Source organism: Molossus molossus, unplaced genomic scaffold (genome assembly GCF_014108415.1).
Source record: "Molossus molossus isolate mMolMol1 unplaced genomic scaffold, mMolMol1.p scaffold_m16_p_9, whole genome shotgun sequence".
Lineage (NCBI taxonomy): Eukaryota > Metazoa > Chordata > Mammalia > Chiroptera > Molossidae > Molossus > Molossus molossus.
Window position 1 is genome coordinate 33,171,087 of NW_023425403.1, and position 18,056 is coordinate 33,189,142.

Genomic DNA, 18,056 nt, shown 5'->3' on the forward strand with positions numbered 1-18,056 from the left:
AATGGGAAAAAAATTGTAGTATGGTTTGCAATTTTTTGTTATGCTGGCCACTGTATTAAAGACATTTTAGTTTTTTGTGCTTTTGCCTACATTTTTTTGAGGAGGCTTATAAAGAGGACAGGCTAGAAGGATAACATTTTGAGGCGATGGGTGGAGAAGAAACAGGGCCTGGTTCACTACTGTATATATGTAGGTCCCTCCCCATTCCCTCCCCCGCCTCCTCCCCCTTTTTTTGCTATTTAGGTAATCTTTTAAAACAATGAAATAGAACCATTAGGCAGTATGGTGAAGGAAATTTTTTCACAAATGGCATTGTCTAATTTGATAAACATGTAATTTGATTTAAACCCTTGAATGGATTTAGTCAAAAGACAGTCAAAGTAGATTAATTTATAGAGGCATTAAAATAGCAAAATTAAAATGTTGCATTTAAAGGAAATATGGGCCGACTTTCAGTCAAGATAGTAGCGTAGATAAACACGATATCACCTCCTCCTACAATCACATCAAAATTACAACTGAACTACATAACAACCATCATACAGAACCGCTTGAAATCAAGCGGAATGGAAGTCCTACATTATGAAATGAAAGAAGCAGCCACTTCGAGACTGGTAAGAGGGGAGGATGCATAGATGGGCTGGTCCCACACACACATGTGGAGGATAAAAATCAAGAGGGCTACCTCCTCTGTGAAGATCCTCTCTGAGGAGTGAGTGGTCCCAGTTCTACATCAGGCCTCCCAGCTCAGGGTTCCAGTACCAGGAAGAGAAGTCCCCATAACTTCTGGCTATAAAAACCAGTGGGAACTGAGGCTGAGGGAGACTAAGGCTGCTGGAGTTTCAGGCAGTTCCACTTAAAGGGCCCGCTCCCTCCAGGCTCCAGCTCCCTCCAGGCTCCAGCGCTGGGGAGGCAGCTTGAAAGGCACCAGAGACATCCCTGGGAAGAACTGAGTTGGCATTGGGGTGAGAGCTGGAGAGGCAGCTTTCTCCTGGACAGATGTGCAGGTGGAGGCCATTGTTCCTTTGGTGAGCCCCTTCCCCTACAGGTCCCACAGGCGGCAGCCATATCTGGGACTCCAGCAACCTAGCTCACACTGTTTGCTCTGTGCTGGTGATTCTCTAAGGCCCTGCCCCACACAACTTTCAGGCCCATCTAAGCTGTTTGTAGTGGCTTTATCATAGGATTGGCCTGACTTGGATCCTGCTTCAGATTTTCCTAATTTTTTTCCAACAATCAGCACCTGGCCTCAGCAAGCCCCATGCCTCTAGCTAACTGGCCCCAGGCCTGGCACTAGAAGGAGCCAGCCTTGGTTCATAGCTTGGCTTAGAATGGACACCTCCAAGACCAGCACAAGAAGCAGCCATCTGTAGATCGCTTTGTAGCTTGTGCCTGGTGGTCCCAGGTAAAAAACAGGCAGAGGCTGACCTTGCCCCAGAGCCAGCACACCTAGTGGACAGCTTGAGACCATGTCAAAGCACCACCACCCAACCACCTCCACAAATGACACACTCTAGGACTGGATTCAGTGGGTACCAGAGCCCTGTTGAAGAAAATCTTGTTCTGTGTGGTGGGCCCTGCACAGATAATTCTCCAAGGTAGTCAGAGGTCAGTGGTCAGTGAGTACAGCCAGTCCTTGCAGCTGACCAGCCTGAGTAAATCCCTCACATTGACATGACAAAAGCAATCAAGACTCAGTTACAACAGAAGGGTAGACAGTCCACATGAGGGCTACACCTCAAGGGCCCAGCTGGGGTGACAAGGGAGGCTGTGCCTCTGGACCCTACAGGACACCTACTACAGTAGGCCACCCTAGTAAGCCTAGGGGACATAGCAACTCTACCTAATACATAGAAACAAACACATGGAGACAGCCAAAATGAGGAGACAAGGAAAGGTGTCCCAAATGAAAGAACAGAACAAAACTCCAGGAAAAGAAAACAAATCAGAAATAAGCAATCTGACAGATGCAGAGTTCAAAACACTGGATATATGGACTCTCAATGAACTTAGTGAGAATTTCAAGGAACTTTGTGAGACCATCAAGGAACTTAGTGAGAACCTCAAGAACATAAAAAGGGGCCAGTCAGAAATAAAGGATGCACTAACTGAAATAAAGAAAAATTTACAGAGATTCAGTGGTAGAGTAGGTGAAGCTAAGAAGCAGCCATTGATTTGGAATATAAGGAAGCAAAAAACACCCAATCAGAACAAAGAATTCCAAAAAATGAGGATAGTGGAAGGAGCCTCTGGGACAACTTCAAACATAACATTTGCATCATGGGAGTGTCAGGAGGAGAGAGAGAGCAAGAAATTGAAAACCTATTTGCAAAAGTAATGACAGGAAACTTCCCTAACTTGGTGAAGGCAACAGACATACAAGTCCAGGAAGCACAGAGTCCCAAACAGAATGAACCCAAAGAGGCTCACACAAAGATACATCATAATCAAAATGCAAAAGGTTAAAGACAAAGAGAGAATCTTAAAAGCAGCAGGAAAAAAGCCGTTAGTTACCTACAAAGGATGTCCCATAAGACTGTCAGCTGATTTCTCAGAAGAAGTTTTGCAGGCCAGAAGGGAGTGGCAAGAGATATTCAAAGTGGTGAAAAGCAACAACTTTCAACCAAGAATACTCTATCCTGCAAAGCTATCATTTAGAATCGATGGACATATCAAGAATTTCCCAGACAAGAAAAAGCTAAAGGAGTTCATCACCACCAAACCAGTATTATATGAAATATTGATGGCTCTTTTTGAAGAAGAAGAAGAACAAAAATATGAACAAGAAAATGGCAGTAAATACATATCTATCAAAAATTGAATCTACAAGCAAAATGAGCAAGCAGAACAGAAACGGACTTATAGATACAAAGGACTTTTTGTTGGTTGCCAGATGTGAGGGGGTTGGGGGATGGGTGAAAAAGGTGAAGGTATTAAGAAGTACAAATCAGTTGTTGGATGGATGAACCTCCAAAGGAAGGGGGGAAGGAGGGCATGAAGAGATAAATCAGAGAACATACATGCATAATTAGTGGACACAGACAATAGTGTGGGGAAGGCAGGAGGGGGTCGAGAGTGGGGAGGAGGAGGTCAATGGGGGCAAAAAGGAGGGACATTTGTAATACATTCAACAATAAAGATAAGTTTAAAAATAGAAAAATAAGTGATTATGGGACCTGGCCAGTTTGGCTCAGCAGTTAGAGTGTTGGCCCACGGACCAGAGTTGCAGATTTGATTCTGGTCATAGGCACATACCTTCATTGTGGTTCAGTCCAGCCCTGGGTGGAGTTTTGCAGGAGGCAGGCAATGTGTGTCTCTCACATTGATGTTTCTCTCTCTCTCTCTCTCTCTCTCTCTCTCTCTCTCTCTCTCTCTTTCTCCCTCTCTCTCTCTCCCCCACTCCCACTCTGTCTGGAAATAAATGGAACAATACTCTCGAATGAGGACTAAACAAGAATAAATAAAAATAAAGTAAATATGGAACAGCAATTCCATTTCTGGGTATATAGTCGAAGAAACCCAAAACACTAATTCAAAAGAATATGTGCATTCCTATGGTCATGCAGTGTTATTTATAATAGCCAAGATATGGAAGCAATCAGTAGATGAGTGGATAAAAAAGTGGTGGGGTGTGTGTGTATGCGCCACACACACACACACACACACACAATGGAATATAATTCAGCCATAAAAAAGAATGAAGTCTTACCATTTGCAACAGCATAGATGGACCTAAAGGGTATTATTCTAAGTGAAATAAGTCTGGAAGTCAGAAAAAGAAATAACCATATGATTTCACTTGTATGTAGAACCTAAAGAACAATATAAACAAACAAAACAGAAACAGACTTATAGATACAGAAAACAGACTGATGGCTGCCAGAAGAAGGAGTACTGGGGAACTGGGTGAGAAAGTTGAAGGGAAGAAAAGTACATATAGTTATGGAATAGTCACAGGGATGTAAAGTACAGCATAGGGAATATAATCAATAATATTGTAAATACTATGTTTGATACAAGGGTGGGTAAATACTATGTATCATATGTATCATACATAGGGAACACTTTGTAAAGTATATTACAGTGCTATACCCCTGAAACTAATACAAAATAATATTGAATAAAAAAAAAAACACACTTTTGATTAAATGAAAAAAAATGTAACTGTGAAAGTTCTATGCTATAGTGGGTAGAGATTGTTGCCTGAGTTACTGGATTTCACTGTTGACATATCAGATATACACTGTAAATTATAATTTTGTAAAAATCAAACTAAAAGTGTTAGGTAGGGTAATTTAAATACATTGGCGTCTTTTATAAGTTTGAAAGCTTTACTTCTGTGGTCATATGTAAAGGTATCTATAGTTACTGTTTTTATTGTAGCTATTTGAATTTTGACAGGTTTTAAAAATGAGTAGGTCATTCTGGGGATCACATTTATGTATTTGATGTGTAAAGAATGTTTCTTGTGAGGAACTAGAGAAGAGCTGTTTTGTAATGTAGTATTTTTTCCTTTAGTTCATCTACATTTGCAACATTAATAGTAGATTGCGAAAGTGACACTTTCCCTGTTACTTGTTTTAATTGATATTGCTTAGTATATATCTGTACTTTTATTTGCCTTTACTTGCTCATGTAACATTTTTTTCTCTTAGAAGTATGATTATAAATGACTAAATTAGGAATTCTCCTGGGTACCTTGTAAATGAAAATATGGGAGATGCTTTGTGACACTGGGGGAGTGCTGCCAGTCAGGAGGGTGGTCATTTAGTGCCTACTTAGTATTGTGGTTATACCATTAGGAGTTTTACTTTTCTTTGTAATACCCAGTAATTGATACATGGTAGACAGTGTTGACTGTGGGATTGAATTACTCTGACTTTGTTTCTAATCATGAATTTTTTTTCTTTATAAATTCTTAACAATTTTAACATCATCTTTATTGTGAACTATAAATATTCTAAAGTTCTTAGTGACTGATTAGGTCACTTCACATTTTTATTCATTTTTTTAAATGCTATTTTACTCTTTTTTTTCTTTTCTTTTTTAAATACTTACCTGAGGGTATTTTTTCCATTTATTTTCAGACAGAATGGGAGGGGGATAGTGAGAGAGAGAGAGAAACACCAGTGTGAGCGAGCATATTGATAGGTTGCCGCCAGCATGACCCCGACTGGGGTCAGGACTGAACCGCAACTGAGGTATGTGCATGTGATGGGAATCCAACCTGCAACTCTTTGGTTTGTGGGCTGATGCTCTAACTGCCTAGCCAAACTGGCCAGGGCAATGCTATTTTACTTTTTTTATAGTTAAAAAGTGACCCTTTGTCATGATATTTTTTTAAAATCCTCACCCGAGGATATTTTTCTGTTTATCTTTAGGTAGAGTGGAGGGAGGGAGGGAAGAGAGAAAAAGAGAGAGAGAAACATCCATGCGAAACACATCAATTGGTTGCCTCTCACATGACCCTGACCAGGGCTGGGGACCAAAAGCAACCGAGGTAGGTGCCCTTGACTGGAACTGAACCTGTGACTCTTTGGTCCACAGGCCAGCGCTCCAACTGCTGAACCAAACTGGCCAGGGCTAATTTAAAAATTATCATACATTTAAAAAATAGAATTACTTTAATATTTCTTTTTTTCTTTGTTATCTTAGCTTCACAATGAAGAGGATAATACAGAATCATCTGCTGTGGAGCAACCATCAACTTCACACCCAATACCACAGACCATGCTGATTGCTCCTTCAGCATCAGTACTTGAAACTGACTCTTCTCCTCCACCTTATAGTAGTATTACTGTGGAAGTACCTACAACTTCAGGTATTGTTGTTTTTATAATGAAATACACAATAAATAAAAAGAATGTTTTGTTTAAAAAATTTTTTTTCCTTATTGATTTGAGAGAGAGAGGAAGGGAGAGGGAGAGAAATAGAAACATCGCTGAGAGAGAGAGAGAGAGAGAACATTGATTGGCTGCCTCCTGCATGCCCCCCACTGGGGATTGGGCCCACAACCTGGGCATGTGTCCTGACCGGGAATTGAATCAGCGACCTCTTGGTGCGTGAGTCGATGCTCAATCACTGACCCACACCAGCCGGGCTAACAAGAATGGTTTTAATAGCTCAGGTTTTTTGTTCGTTTGTTTTTTATCAGTATGGTTTTGTGTGATTATGTCTATTAATAAAATTCTTTGGTTTTATGATTAAAAAAAAAAAATGTTTTCCTAAGGATAATTTGTAAAATATTTACTTCATACATTACTTGTCTCATATTGTTCCTTAAAATTTTTAACTTATAAGTGTAGCTATATAAACTTTTATGCTTACTAAAATTTATTGCCAATGGATTAGCATGTAACTTTTGGAAGAAATGAACAAACATACACACGCATATATTAATATACACATATACACATATATACATAATATGTGTGTGTGTTTATGTATCTGCTTACAGTCATAAAACAAGGTGTTATTAATGAGTATGAGTGAGAATATGGAATGTATTGAAAGAGGCATAGAGTGTATGTAATTTCATCCCATACACATGGTATGTGTATACTTCTTGGGCACAAAGTAGTGACTCCTGCTTGCTACTGTGCATCTTTTCCTTTCAGGTCATTCTGAAGAACTACCCTCATCTGTTTCTCTGGGCACAATTTGCATTTTCCTAGACACTAATTTAATCATTATAGTGTTTTAAATGTGATTTTATATACTGTTATAAATAACCTCTAAGTATTTTACATATTCTTTTTGAAATAGTTTAAAAATCAGTTATTGGAAAACATTTTAATGTAAAAACTCCTTCATTAGAGTATTTAATTTTTCTTACCTCATATTCTGTAATTAGTGTCATCTACTTTTCTCAAACTCATGCCAGCTTTCTCTGGTTATTATTTTTTCTTGTTCAAATTTTATCTAGACCATATGGGATGTGTAAAAAGATCCGGTATTTTTTACACCAAATTTATTTACTTCTTTATGCAGTTAGTTAAAATCATCTCTATGAACATGTTCTCACTAGTTAAATTAGTAAAGGCTTACTTCTTCTATTTGTATATAATGTTTTTTGATCAACATGCTTGTTCAGCACCCAGTTTGATACACAGTTTTTATGTTGATTTATATCCGTTTTATTTCTTTGGCTTTAAAATTTTTTTACCAGATTGGTGTTTTCTAAAATTTATTATGGGCTAACTTTTCTTCATTATTTTACAAGTTTCCAGAGTATATACTACAGTGAATTTGCTACCCTAGTTTTTTATTTTTTTAATCTGTTTGATGGTAATCTTGAAGGAAGAAAATCCTGAAGATATCTATTTCTGAATGATAGAAGATACTAAAAGTGAAATTGCAATCTCTTTGTTGTGACTACCATTGCTATGTGGTGTACCAAACTGCCTCAAATTTACTGGAGTAAAGTAACAGTCATTTTTTATTAATTCTCATGGTTTTGGCGGTAGACTGGGCTCAGGTGTGCAGTCTTCTCTCAGCGTCTCATGATTTTCATCTGTCGGTGACTATTCTTGGAGGCCTCTTACAGGCTTTCTTATTCGACAGGCTTCGGCTAAGGCCTCAGGTGAGGCTGTTGCTCTCCACCTATATGTGGCCTCTTGTGGCCTGTGTTTCCTCTCTGATGGAGGCTGGGGTTCTTAGAACAGTATTCTGAGAGAAAGTTAGATGGGAGGTAAATCACCTTTTATGACAGTGCCTCAAAAGTTACACAGTGTCACATCTGCCACATTTGGCTTGTTAGAAGTGAGTCACTAAATTTAGTCTTTATTCAAGACTATTAAGAAGTTAGTCTCCACCTCTTGATGGGAAGAGTTTCTTTCTTTTTTTAAATTAAAAATCTTTTCTGTTAATTTGAGAGAGAAACATTGATTAATTGTTCCATTTATTTATGTATTCAGTAGTTGATTCTTGTATGTGCCCTGACAGGGACTTGAACCCACAACCTTGGTGCATTGGGATGATGCCCTAAACAGCTGAACTACCCAGCCAGAGCTTTATGGGAAGAGTTTCAAACAACAGGCCAAAGTTTAAAACCACCAAAACTGCCTAGTGTCTTTTCCTCTACCACCAAACCTTTTTTTTTGACAGTCTTCCCTATTTCTTTTTTTTTTTTTATCCTCACCAGGGGACATTTTTGCATTTATCTTCAGATAGAGCTGGAGGGAGAGAGGGGGAAGAGAGAGAGAGAGAAACATCAATGTGAGAGAGATACATTCACTGGTTGCCACTCACACAACCCCAACCAGGGCTGGGGACAGACTGCAACTGAGGTATATGCCCTTAGTGGGAACCGAACCCAGGACTCTGGTCCGCAGGCCGACTCTCTTAACTGCTAAGCCAAACCGACCAGAGCTGGTTTTCCCCATTTCAGTAAATGGCTTCAGCAGGTCAGAAACTTTGGGGTAATCTTTTTGGTACTTTATCATAAAATTTTGGGTTTTTCCTCCAATTTGATGTTAATTAATAGATTTTTTTTTCTTAAAGCTAATCCATCCCTATATTCCTGGAATAAATTCTGTTTGTCTTCATATTCTAGTCTCTTCTGGATATAATGTTTATTTAATGTTTTTACAGCTTTATTAGTGGGATCTATAACTTTTATGTACTATCTATATGGTTTTGGTTTTACTATTACAGAAGCAACATAAAATGAATTGAGAAGCTTCTTATTTTTTTCTATGGTCTGGAATAGCTTTGATAATGTAGCATGACATTTTTAAAGGTCAAATAAATTACAACTGTAGGCCCTGGCTGGTGTGGCTCAGTTGGTTGAGCGTTGTCCTGTGCACCAAAGAGTCACTGGTTCAGTTCCCAGTCGGGGCACATGCCCAGGTTGTGGGTTAGGTCCTCTGTCAGGGTACACATGGGAAGCAACCTATAGATATTTCTCACATCAGTGTTTCTCTCTACTTTTCTCTCTAAAATCAATAAAAACATAAAAAATTCCAACTGTACAACAATTTGAGCCTAGTACCTAGCTGTTGAGTTATTCTTAGACTCTTCTCTGTGATTATTGGTATTATTTTTTGAACCTGTGCTAAAAGACCTTTCATAACTATAATTGAGCACAAGAACTGAGTAATTCTAGAATTTTGGGTCTCTGTTTAGTGAAAACTACTGCTACTAGGTTTCTTCGTCTTCTTAGTCATTGTTGTTATATTTTAAACATGGGGAGTGCCAGTTTTCTGTGGAGATTATGTTCTGTGATAGGTCACTTTATGGCTGGTTCATACATCTGAGTAACATCAGTAATGGTTGACATTTGTATAATGCTTCATAGTGTACAGAGTCCTCTTGACTCTTTTGTTTCATTCCATAATAGTAACTAATAGCCTTTCTGGGTTAGTTTTATTGCTTAGAAAATGGGACTTTATGGTGTTTAAGTGATTTGCTTGAGATACATTCTAAGCAGAGGACCTGGGGCTGGAGTTCCTTAGATTTTAAATCCTCTGGTTGAGAACCATTGCCTTAAAAGATAGAGGAAAACTAAGTAAAATTAACAAGTGAAATTAAAGCTGTAGCAATTTAATGCTTCTTCTCAACTTTCATCTATTACTGGTGGGAATATTTTTTCTATCTTGGATGTTAAAATTTTATTTTGTTCTTTTTCTTTTATATTTTTTCTTTATTGATTTTAGAGTGAGAGGAAGGGAGAGGGAGAGAGATAGAAACATTGAAGAGAGAGAACATCGATCAACTGCCTCCTGCATGCCCCCCCACTGGGGATCAGGCCCACAACCTGGGCATGAGCCCTGATCAGGAATTGAACTGACGATCTCTTGATGATTGGGTCAATACTCAACCAGTGAGCCACACCGATCAGGCACTGGATGTTAATACTTTATGAAAACTTACATATCTGTTAATTTAAAAAAAAAAAAAATTATTTGCGAGAGAGAAAAAAAATTTTGATTTGTTATTCCACTTATTTATGCATTCATTGGTTGATTTTTGTTTGTGCCCTGACCAGGGACTGAACCCACAACCTTGTATCAAGGACTACACTAACCAACTGAGCTACCTGGCCCCGGTTATATCTGTTGTTATTATAAAAGATCTAATATCCTTGGATAATGTGTCATTGTTCTAGTTTTTAAAATTATTTAAATATTATTGCCTTAAAATTTATAACTTTTATTTTCACTTAAATTTTGATTCTACTCTAGTCTTTAGAACTAAACAAATCTGTTTACTTGACTCTATTGTGTTTTTATATCCTAATAATAAGTCTCTTCTAAGAATTATGAATCGTGTGCCTTTTGGTAGATAGCATTCAAGTATTTTATTGGTACTATCACTTCCTTTCATCAGATTAAAAATCTGAAGTTCAGATTTTTAGCTCTTTTAGATAGCATTAAAAAAAAAACCCCTTATTGCCCTGGCCGGTTTGGCTCAGCGGTTAGAGCGTCGGCCTGCGGTCCTGAGAGACCCGGGTTCGGTTCCTGCTAAGGGCGCGTACCTCGGTTGCAGTTTGTCCCCGGCCCTGGTCGGTTGTGCGGGTGGCAGCCACTCGATGTGTTCCTTTCACATGGATGTTTCTCTCTCTCTCTGTTCCTCTCTCTCCCTCCCAATCTACCTGAACAAAAAATGGAAAAGTATCCTCGGGTGAGGATAAAAAAAAAAAAATTAAAAAAAAAAACAAAACCCTTATTTTAAAGCCTATATACATAAAACACAATAAGAAAAGTTTGCTAAAGTAAAATGTGTTTTCATGTTAGAAATGCAAGAAATTCTGGTAAAGATAGAGAATGTTATAAGCCAATGTAGAAAATGTAAATGCTGTAGTTATAAAAGAGGAAAATACAGAAGTGATATCAAACATTGTGGTATGTATTATTTGTAGACTGTGCCTATCTTTTCTTTTTTTTTAAATCTTTAAAAAAATTTTCAGTTACTGTTGACATACAATATTATATTAGTTTCACATGTACACCTCAGTGATTGGACATTATGAAACTTATTAAGTTATCATCCTGAAAAATCTCATACCCATCTGACACCATATAATTATTAGAATATTATTCACTGTATTCCCTATGCTGACTTTATACCCCCAAGACTACACTATAACTACTAATTTGTACTTAATTCCTTTGTGTTTTTCACCCATCCCCCTAACCCACCTCCCATCTGGCAACTGTCAAGATGTCCTCTGTATCTATGAGTCTGTTCTGCTTGTTTATTATGATTTAGTTGTTGATATGTATGCACTGAGAGGTCAGTGGTTCGATTCCCAGTCAGGGCACGTGCCCAGGTTCTGGGCCCAATCCCCAGGGGGGCATGCAGGAGGCGGCCAGTCGATGTTCTCTCTCATGGATGTTTCTGTCTCTGTCTCTAAAAATCAAAAGAAAAAAATTAAAAAAAAAAAAGTTAAACATCAATCTTTTATCAAAACGAAATACTGAGTTTTCTTTTGAAATTAGGAAAATTGCTAAAACTGACGTGTAGAAAAATTAACCTCTAATATGAGCAGAGTATTTGGAGTTAGGAAATCTCAGGGTTTTGCCACCCCATTGGTTGTCTGATACTGGCATATCACTTAGCTTTTTAACCTTAGAATCGTCAAGGTCATTGTATATACAAGTGGTAAGCCACATAGTACTGTAAGTGTTATGGTACAAATTATGGGCAAGTAAATTAAATCTTTGAGTATAGATAGCACTGTTGCTTACCTCTCTTGTACTCCTTTTCAAAATCTTACTCTTAAGGTTCTTGTTTTGTGTATCAGTGTTTAAATAATACTTATCAGTACTTTCTCTTTATAAAAATATAGGAATAAAATAATATTTGTGATTATAGTAGTAATTTCTATGTTTTATAGCTTAGGGTTACAATAGAGTAATAGTCTTTAGTGACCTTCCTATTGTAAATTTTTAAATTATTTTTTGGCTATAAAAATTATATCAAGTAGTTCCTTTTAATGGTTATTCTTTTTAAATTCCTTTTCTTCAGATACAGAAGTTTACAGTGAGTTTTATCCTGTGCCGCCTCCCTACAGTGTTGCCACCTCCCTCCCTTCATATGATGAAGCCGAGAAGGCGAAAGCAGCTGCGATGGCAGCCGCAGCCGCAGAGACATCTCAGAGAGTAAGGACATGTTATTTCCTTTGAGAATATTATTTTTATTAATTGATATGTACATTTAGTAATATCAAAAATACTAGTTCTTGTATTTGAGTGTTTTTGCCTGTAGATGTTTTTAGTGTTTTACTACTATTTATGTGTCATCATTTTTAGTGAAATTGATCCTCGCCTAGTTAAATTCACCTTCATACCTTGACCTCATTTTTATTTCTGTTTCTTTTGATCTCCCCTTTATCCCATTTTAGCTTGTGGTCCTCCTAGATGTTATCTTTAGCAATACAATTATCAGTTCTTATGCTTGATTTTAGGCATCTCATGTGCTGCTCTTAACCTCCTATCCTTCTGACTCACCTTAGTTGTTCTTCTCTTTCACTTAGACTGCAAGTCCATCAACCTCTTCACTGTCGCTGTTCTTATTTCTCTCCTTACATAGTTTATAGTCCATGGTCCAGCACTATAATCATAAATTCTATTTTTTTCTATTCATGTTTTGTATATTAGCATAATCAGTCTATGATTATGATGATTAGCATAATCAGACTATGAATGAACTCAAGGTAGGATAAAAAGCCCGGAGAAATAACTAACAAGGCCTTCACATTATGTTTGTCAATTCCCCTTTTTTTTCCTCTGTTCTCTTTTATTTTGTCCTTTTAAACATATGCCACCCTAGAATTTTGAATGCTGGTCAAGGATTCTACCTGCCTTTCTCCCTCGTCTTCCCTATCTTAGTACTAGAGATACTCAATGATATACATAAATGTTATTTATACTAGAGATACTAGAGATGCTCAGTGATGTACATAAATGTTATTTCTTGTTTTGGTAAAAGAAGTGGCTGTCTCAGTAATGGAGAATCGATGATAATATATGTATGATCTTACACAGCCAGGTAAAGGCAGACATCATTTACATTTTAGTTTGGCTGCAAGCAGGACTAGGGTTTGTTGCCTTTTTTCCTTTTTCAGACTTTGAAATGTTATTTCAGATTCTTGAATTCATCCCATTTTGTTCAGGAAAACAATAGAAAAAAATAACTTCACCCAGGAAAGCTAGAATTAGGTAAGAGGCTGAGAGAGAGAGAGAGGGAGAAAGAGAGATGTTTCTTTGTACAGCATTCTCCTCTTGCCAGTATTAGAGCCCAGCAGGTAGATTCTCTTGACCTAACTGTGTGATCTTGGGCAGTTCACTTAGCTTGTCAGATCCTCTCTGTATGAACACAAAATTGAAACATTAACACCCAAGTGAGGTTATGTATATGTAACATGGAGATGATGTATATGCATCTCAGATCATGCCACTCATTTGTTCAAAACTCTGTAAGACACCCTCCCTCCCCCCAGTTTGCTCATTAAAGTATAAAGTCTTTCAGTGGACTACCTAACTTCATTTCTTCCCATTTCTCTTATTCTCTGTAGTCGAACCATGCTAGCCTCCTTGCTATTTCTCTAGCATGCCAAGTATGATCCTATCTTAGAACCTCGTGTATAAGGTCCCCATGGGCACTGCTTATTTCTTTGTCTGAACACTTCTCTATGACATGTCTACATAGCTAACTCTTCCTTCTTTAAGTCTTTGCTTAAGTGTCATCTCTTGACTACCGTATTTAATACTGTAACCCGTAACCTCGAGTATTCCTAAACCATCTTTTCCCCCTTTTTTGTAGAGCATTTGCACCTCTTAATAATTGTAGAAATAACTTATTTGTTGTGTCTTTTTTTTATTGTCTGATACCCTTTACTGGAATATAGGTTTCTGAAAGGCAAGCATCTTTGTTTTATGTACATTCATGTGTCCCAGATACCAGGAAGCTGTCTTGTGTAGAATGGCTATTTCATCAATATTTGTTGAATATTAGAGACAATCAGTGATAACATATTTTTTATATACTTTCAGAGAAGTTCTCCACATTTACAAGCAAATACATTAATATCTTGGTTTATCTGGGTTTTTTTTGTATTCTCACCCGAGGACATTTTTGCATTTATCTTCAGATAGAGCAGGAGGGAGAGAGGAGGAAGAGAGAGAGAGAGAAACATCAATGTGACAGAGACACATTGAGTGGTTGCCACCCACACAACCCCAACCGGGCAGGGACAAACTGCAACCGAGGTACGTGCCCTTAGCGGGAACCGAACCTGCGACTCTCCGGTCTGTGGGCCTACGCTCTAACTGCTGAGCTAAACTGGCCAGGGCTCTTGGTATATTTTTGTACACAAAAGGCATTGTACTATACAAGTGATAGTCATTTAATATACTTTGGAGATTGTCATGAGAATATTAACATTTATTCTTATTTAAAATTTTTTATGTTACTTTTTTAATTTCATCAGATATTCAATAACTTATTTTATTGGTCTGTCAAGCATTGTGAATGATCTGAGACTTTACCATAGTTGGCAAACTACTTGATTAGCTTGTCAATTTTGTGAATGTAGGCAGAAGACAGGAGACCGGTGGGGTTAGAGACAAAAACTTTATTATTCACATCAATAGTTTTAGTCAGAGTATTAGCATTTTCTCACACCAGTTTCCTGAGCCTTAGTTCCCCCAGGGCTCCTCAAAGATGGCCACGTGATGCCTCCACACAGTGTGGAACCCTGAATTTAAGGAACACAGTATTTTTCTAATGGTAAATAAGCATGCCCACACCTTTGCTCTGATAGAGACACTCTTTTTCAGAGCAGTCCATGATATACACATCCTTGAACAGATAGTACAGAAAAAAGGCAGCCAGTGCCTTTACCTAGAAAATATGCAGAAACATGAGAGACTCATGGAGAATTATCTCTGATAATACTTCACTATTGATGGGCATTTATGTTATATCTAATCTTTGCTTTTTGTAAGTGGAAGTATAAGTGTATATCTGTACAAAGTATTTGAAGAGCTGGAGTTGCTGGGTCAAACAGGGTGTGTTCATTTTTGTTTTTGATAAATATTGCCACTATTAATTATGAAAGTTCCTGTTTTCCATTTGACACTAATGCAGCATTACATTGATCTTTTTAAATACAATTTTTATTAATTCAGTGTATTCAACTTTTATCTTTTTTGTGTTTACCTTTGAAGTTACTCTTTTCAAGGGTGCCCGTGAAAAATTAACACTTGCTAGACATTGTATTCATTATCTTATTTTGTCTGTGTAACAAATTGAGGATATTAGATTTTATTTAAATTCTTACCTTTATATTCAAGGTAATAAAGTTGTAATTACTTTAGTGAGCTATTCTGATGTCTCTTGTTTTATAGATTCAGGAGGAAGAGTGTTCACCAAGAGATGATTTTAGTGATGCAGACCAGCTCAGAGTGGGTAATGATGGGATTTTCATGCTGGCGTTTTTCAGTAAGTGATATTTTCTTTCCAAACTATTTTTTTTTTTTTTTACATACTGGCTGTGTGTTTTAAAAATAACAGGCAGTGAAGAAAGGCAAATATTGTTAGCATGTATCTGCCTTGTTTAAAATGTAACTTGTTTCTGATACTAGCTAATTGTGATCATAAGTTATATAGTACAAATCCTAGAATTTATAAGATACAGTCGGTCCTCGTTTATCGCGGTTAATCAGCTCCCGACTCTACTGCGATAAATGAATTTCTGCGAAATAGGATTCTTTATTTATAAGTCGAGTATTTTCACAGAGCATAGAAAACCTGTTTACAACTTTCTAAATATGTTTTTAACATTATTAGAGCCCTGTAGACATAAAATAACACCCTATAGTCACCATTACACTCATATTACCCAATATATTAGACAAAATAAGAAAAAATAAGACATATTAGAGGTTACAGATATATTATTATTATTGTACATTTAATTACACACACAAACATAGTTCCACTAACCTATGAAAATAGTGCAACTTGTTTGATAGTGAAGTGATGAAGATGAAGAGATGTATTGCACAGCAAAGAAGAGCAAGGTTACTGCTCCTCTGAAGGCACCACCTCAGTAGGAGAGTCTTCAGGTGGTGCAGTATTTTCAGCAGGTGCGTCGTCATCTTCCTCTGAAGGGGCACTAGGAGTAGGCAGTGGGTGTCTGGGTGCGCGCCTGAAGAACATGATAGGCAGTTGCTGGCACTGTTTTTTCATATGCGTGAGGAGGCTTTTGTAGGGTTCTGTCAGTGCACGCATCATTTGTGGGTCCCATTCACCAATCATGTCCTGTACTACCTTAATAGTTCTCACGACTTGCAAGAGACTCTCAAGTGTAAGGCCAACTTCCTCCTCCTGACCCCCAGGAACCCCTGGCTGCTGTTCCTCCTCACTCGCAGACTTAGTCATCTCCACCAGATCCTCGTCAGTTAAGGGATCTGAATGTGTCTCCAGCAGCTAATCCACATGTTCTGGATGATACTCGCCCTCCTCAAGGATCTTTGTTCACGTAGTCCTCTGCTGTAGAATGGTCAGCAGATGCAGCTTCTCTCTGGAGAGCGACACTCTTCAGATGATACCTCTTTTGGAACTTCTCGAACCAAACCTTGGTCTCTGTGAAATCCACATAAAGTGCTTATAGAGCTGCCTCACCTTCTCCCGGATGACCAGTGAATCCAATAGAATGTTTTTCTTGTGGCTGTCGCTGATCCAAATGGCTAGGGCAGACTCCATTTTCACTATGAACTTATTACGACTCGTCACGACGCGCTTTGCTTCCTTGTTGAAAGAGACAGTAGCCATTGCACAGATGTTCTTTTCATCTTTACTGGTGGAGTGAATGGTAGACTCATTCAAATTGTAATGGCAACCTTCACGATTTTCTTGCCGTCTTTGATCACATCCAAGAGTTTCACCTTCTCCTGGATGGTAAGCATCTTCCTCCAGTGCTTAGTTTCATTGTCAGAAGGCTTAGAAGAAGCAGCACGTTTAGGAGCCATCGTGGGGTTTAGATAAAAGTTGTCAGAAATCGCAAACACAAGAGCAAAGATGCTTCTGATGCATAGTGATGTAGAAGCGAGTATGAGAGAAACGAACTTGCATGAGGCTGAGCCAATCAGTGGCCAGACTAGGAAGAGGATAGGATAGCCAATCAGTGAACAGCACAGTCTGATTGGCTTGGTTTCACTACACCTGATTTTTTTTTGAAAAAACTGACTGCCCCCACATAAGGAGTGGCCAAGCGGTTGCACCTCGTGTTGAAGAATTTGCGGGGGTGCTCAAATATATAGGCCTACAATCCATACGAACAGTAATTTTAATTTTAATTGTAATACAGGTGTGTATAATTGACTCAGACAGCTGAGCGCACACTGTATCATTTTCACTGTCTCAATCAACTTTTTAATGAATATATTTGAAAAAACTGCAATAGAGTGAAGCTGTGAAAGTTGAAGAGCGAAGTGGCGAGGGATGACTGTAACTATTTATTGTAGCCATCATACTAGTTGCTGACTGTATAGAGATACATAAGCATGTTTAAACTAAATATATTTTTGTATGGGAATTGCTGCATCTCCATTCAATATCGGAGGAGCATGTAGAGTGAAACTGTAAATTCTGCTTTTGAGGCAAATGACTTCCACTTGAGTGTCTTTAAACCAGAAGAGAGGTTGGAAAAAGAAGTATTCAGGCAGGTAGAACAATGTATTTGAGACACAAAAGAATGAAAATGTAAGGGTTATTTGAAAATGGTTGAGTAATTAGAAGCCCAGAAACCTAAGTTACATTTTATAACATCTTGCAAAATTCTTAGTTTAATATTTGACTTATAAGTAGATTTAAGATACTTGAGGGAAGACTGTGTTATAGTCTTTTTTATTTCAGTTACTAATTGGCTCCTTGTAAACAGTAAATAAGATTATGAAACTCAATAAACTGTTTAAATTGCTAAAATTAGTTTTAGAAACCTAATATTCATGTAGCCTGTATGATATGGTTAATTTCTGCCCTCAGCTTAGTTAAATGATCAAGTTTTCATACCTTTTTTGATAGAATGCTAATTTAATTCATTTTAA

The 18,056-nt window shown here is 37.8% G+C and overlaps 1 protein-coding gene across 1 annotated transcript in view; it reads left to right on the forward strand.

Annotated features, from left to right (window-relative positions):
* NDFIP2 (Nedd4 family interacting protein 2) overlaps positions 1-18,056 on the forward strand; it is a 59,576-nt gene that overhangs the window by 21,997 nt on the left and 19,523 nt on the right. Inside the window, exons 2-4 of the mRNA XM_036249835.1 lie at positions 5,656-5,821; positions 11,971-12,104; positions 15,354-15,447. Of these exons, the coding sequence (XP_036105728.1) occupies positions 5,656-5,821; positions 11,971-12,104; positions 15,354-15,447 (394 nt within the window). The remainder of the gene's footprint in view (positions 1-5,655; positions 5,822-11,970; positions 12,105-15,353; positions 15,448-18,056) is intronic.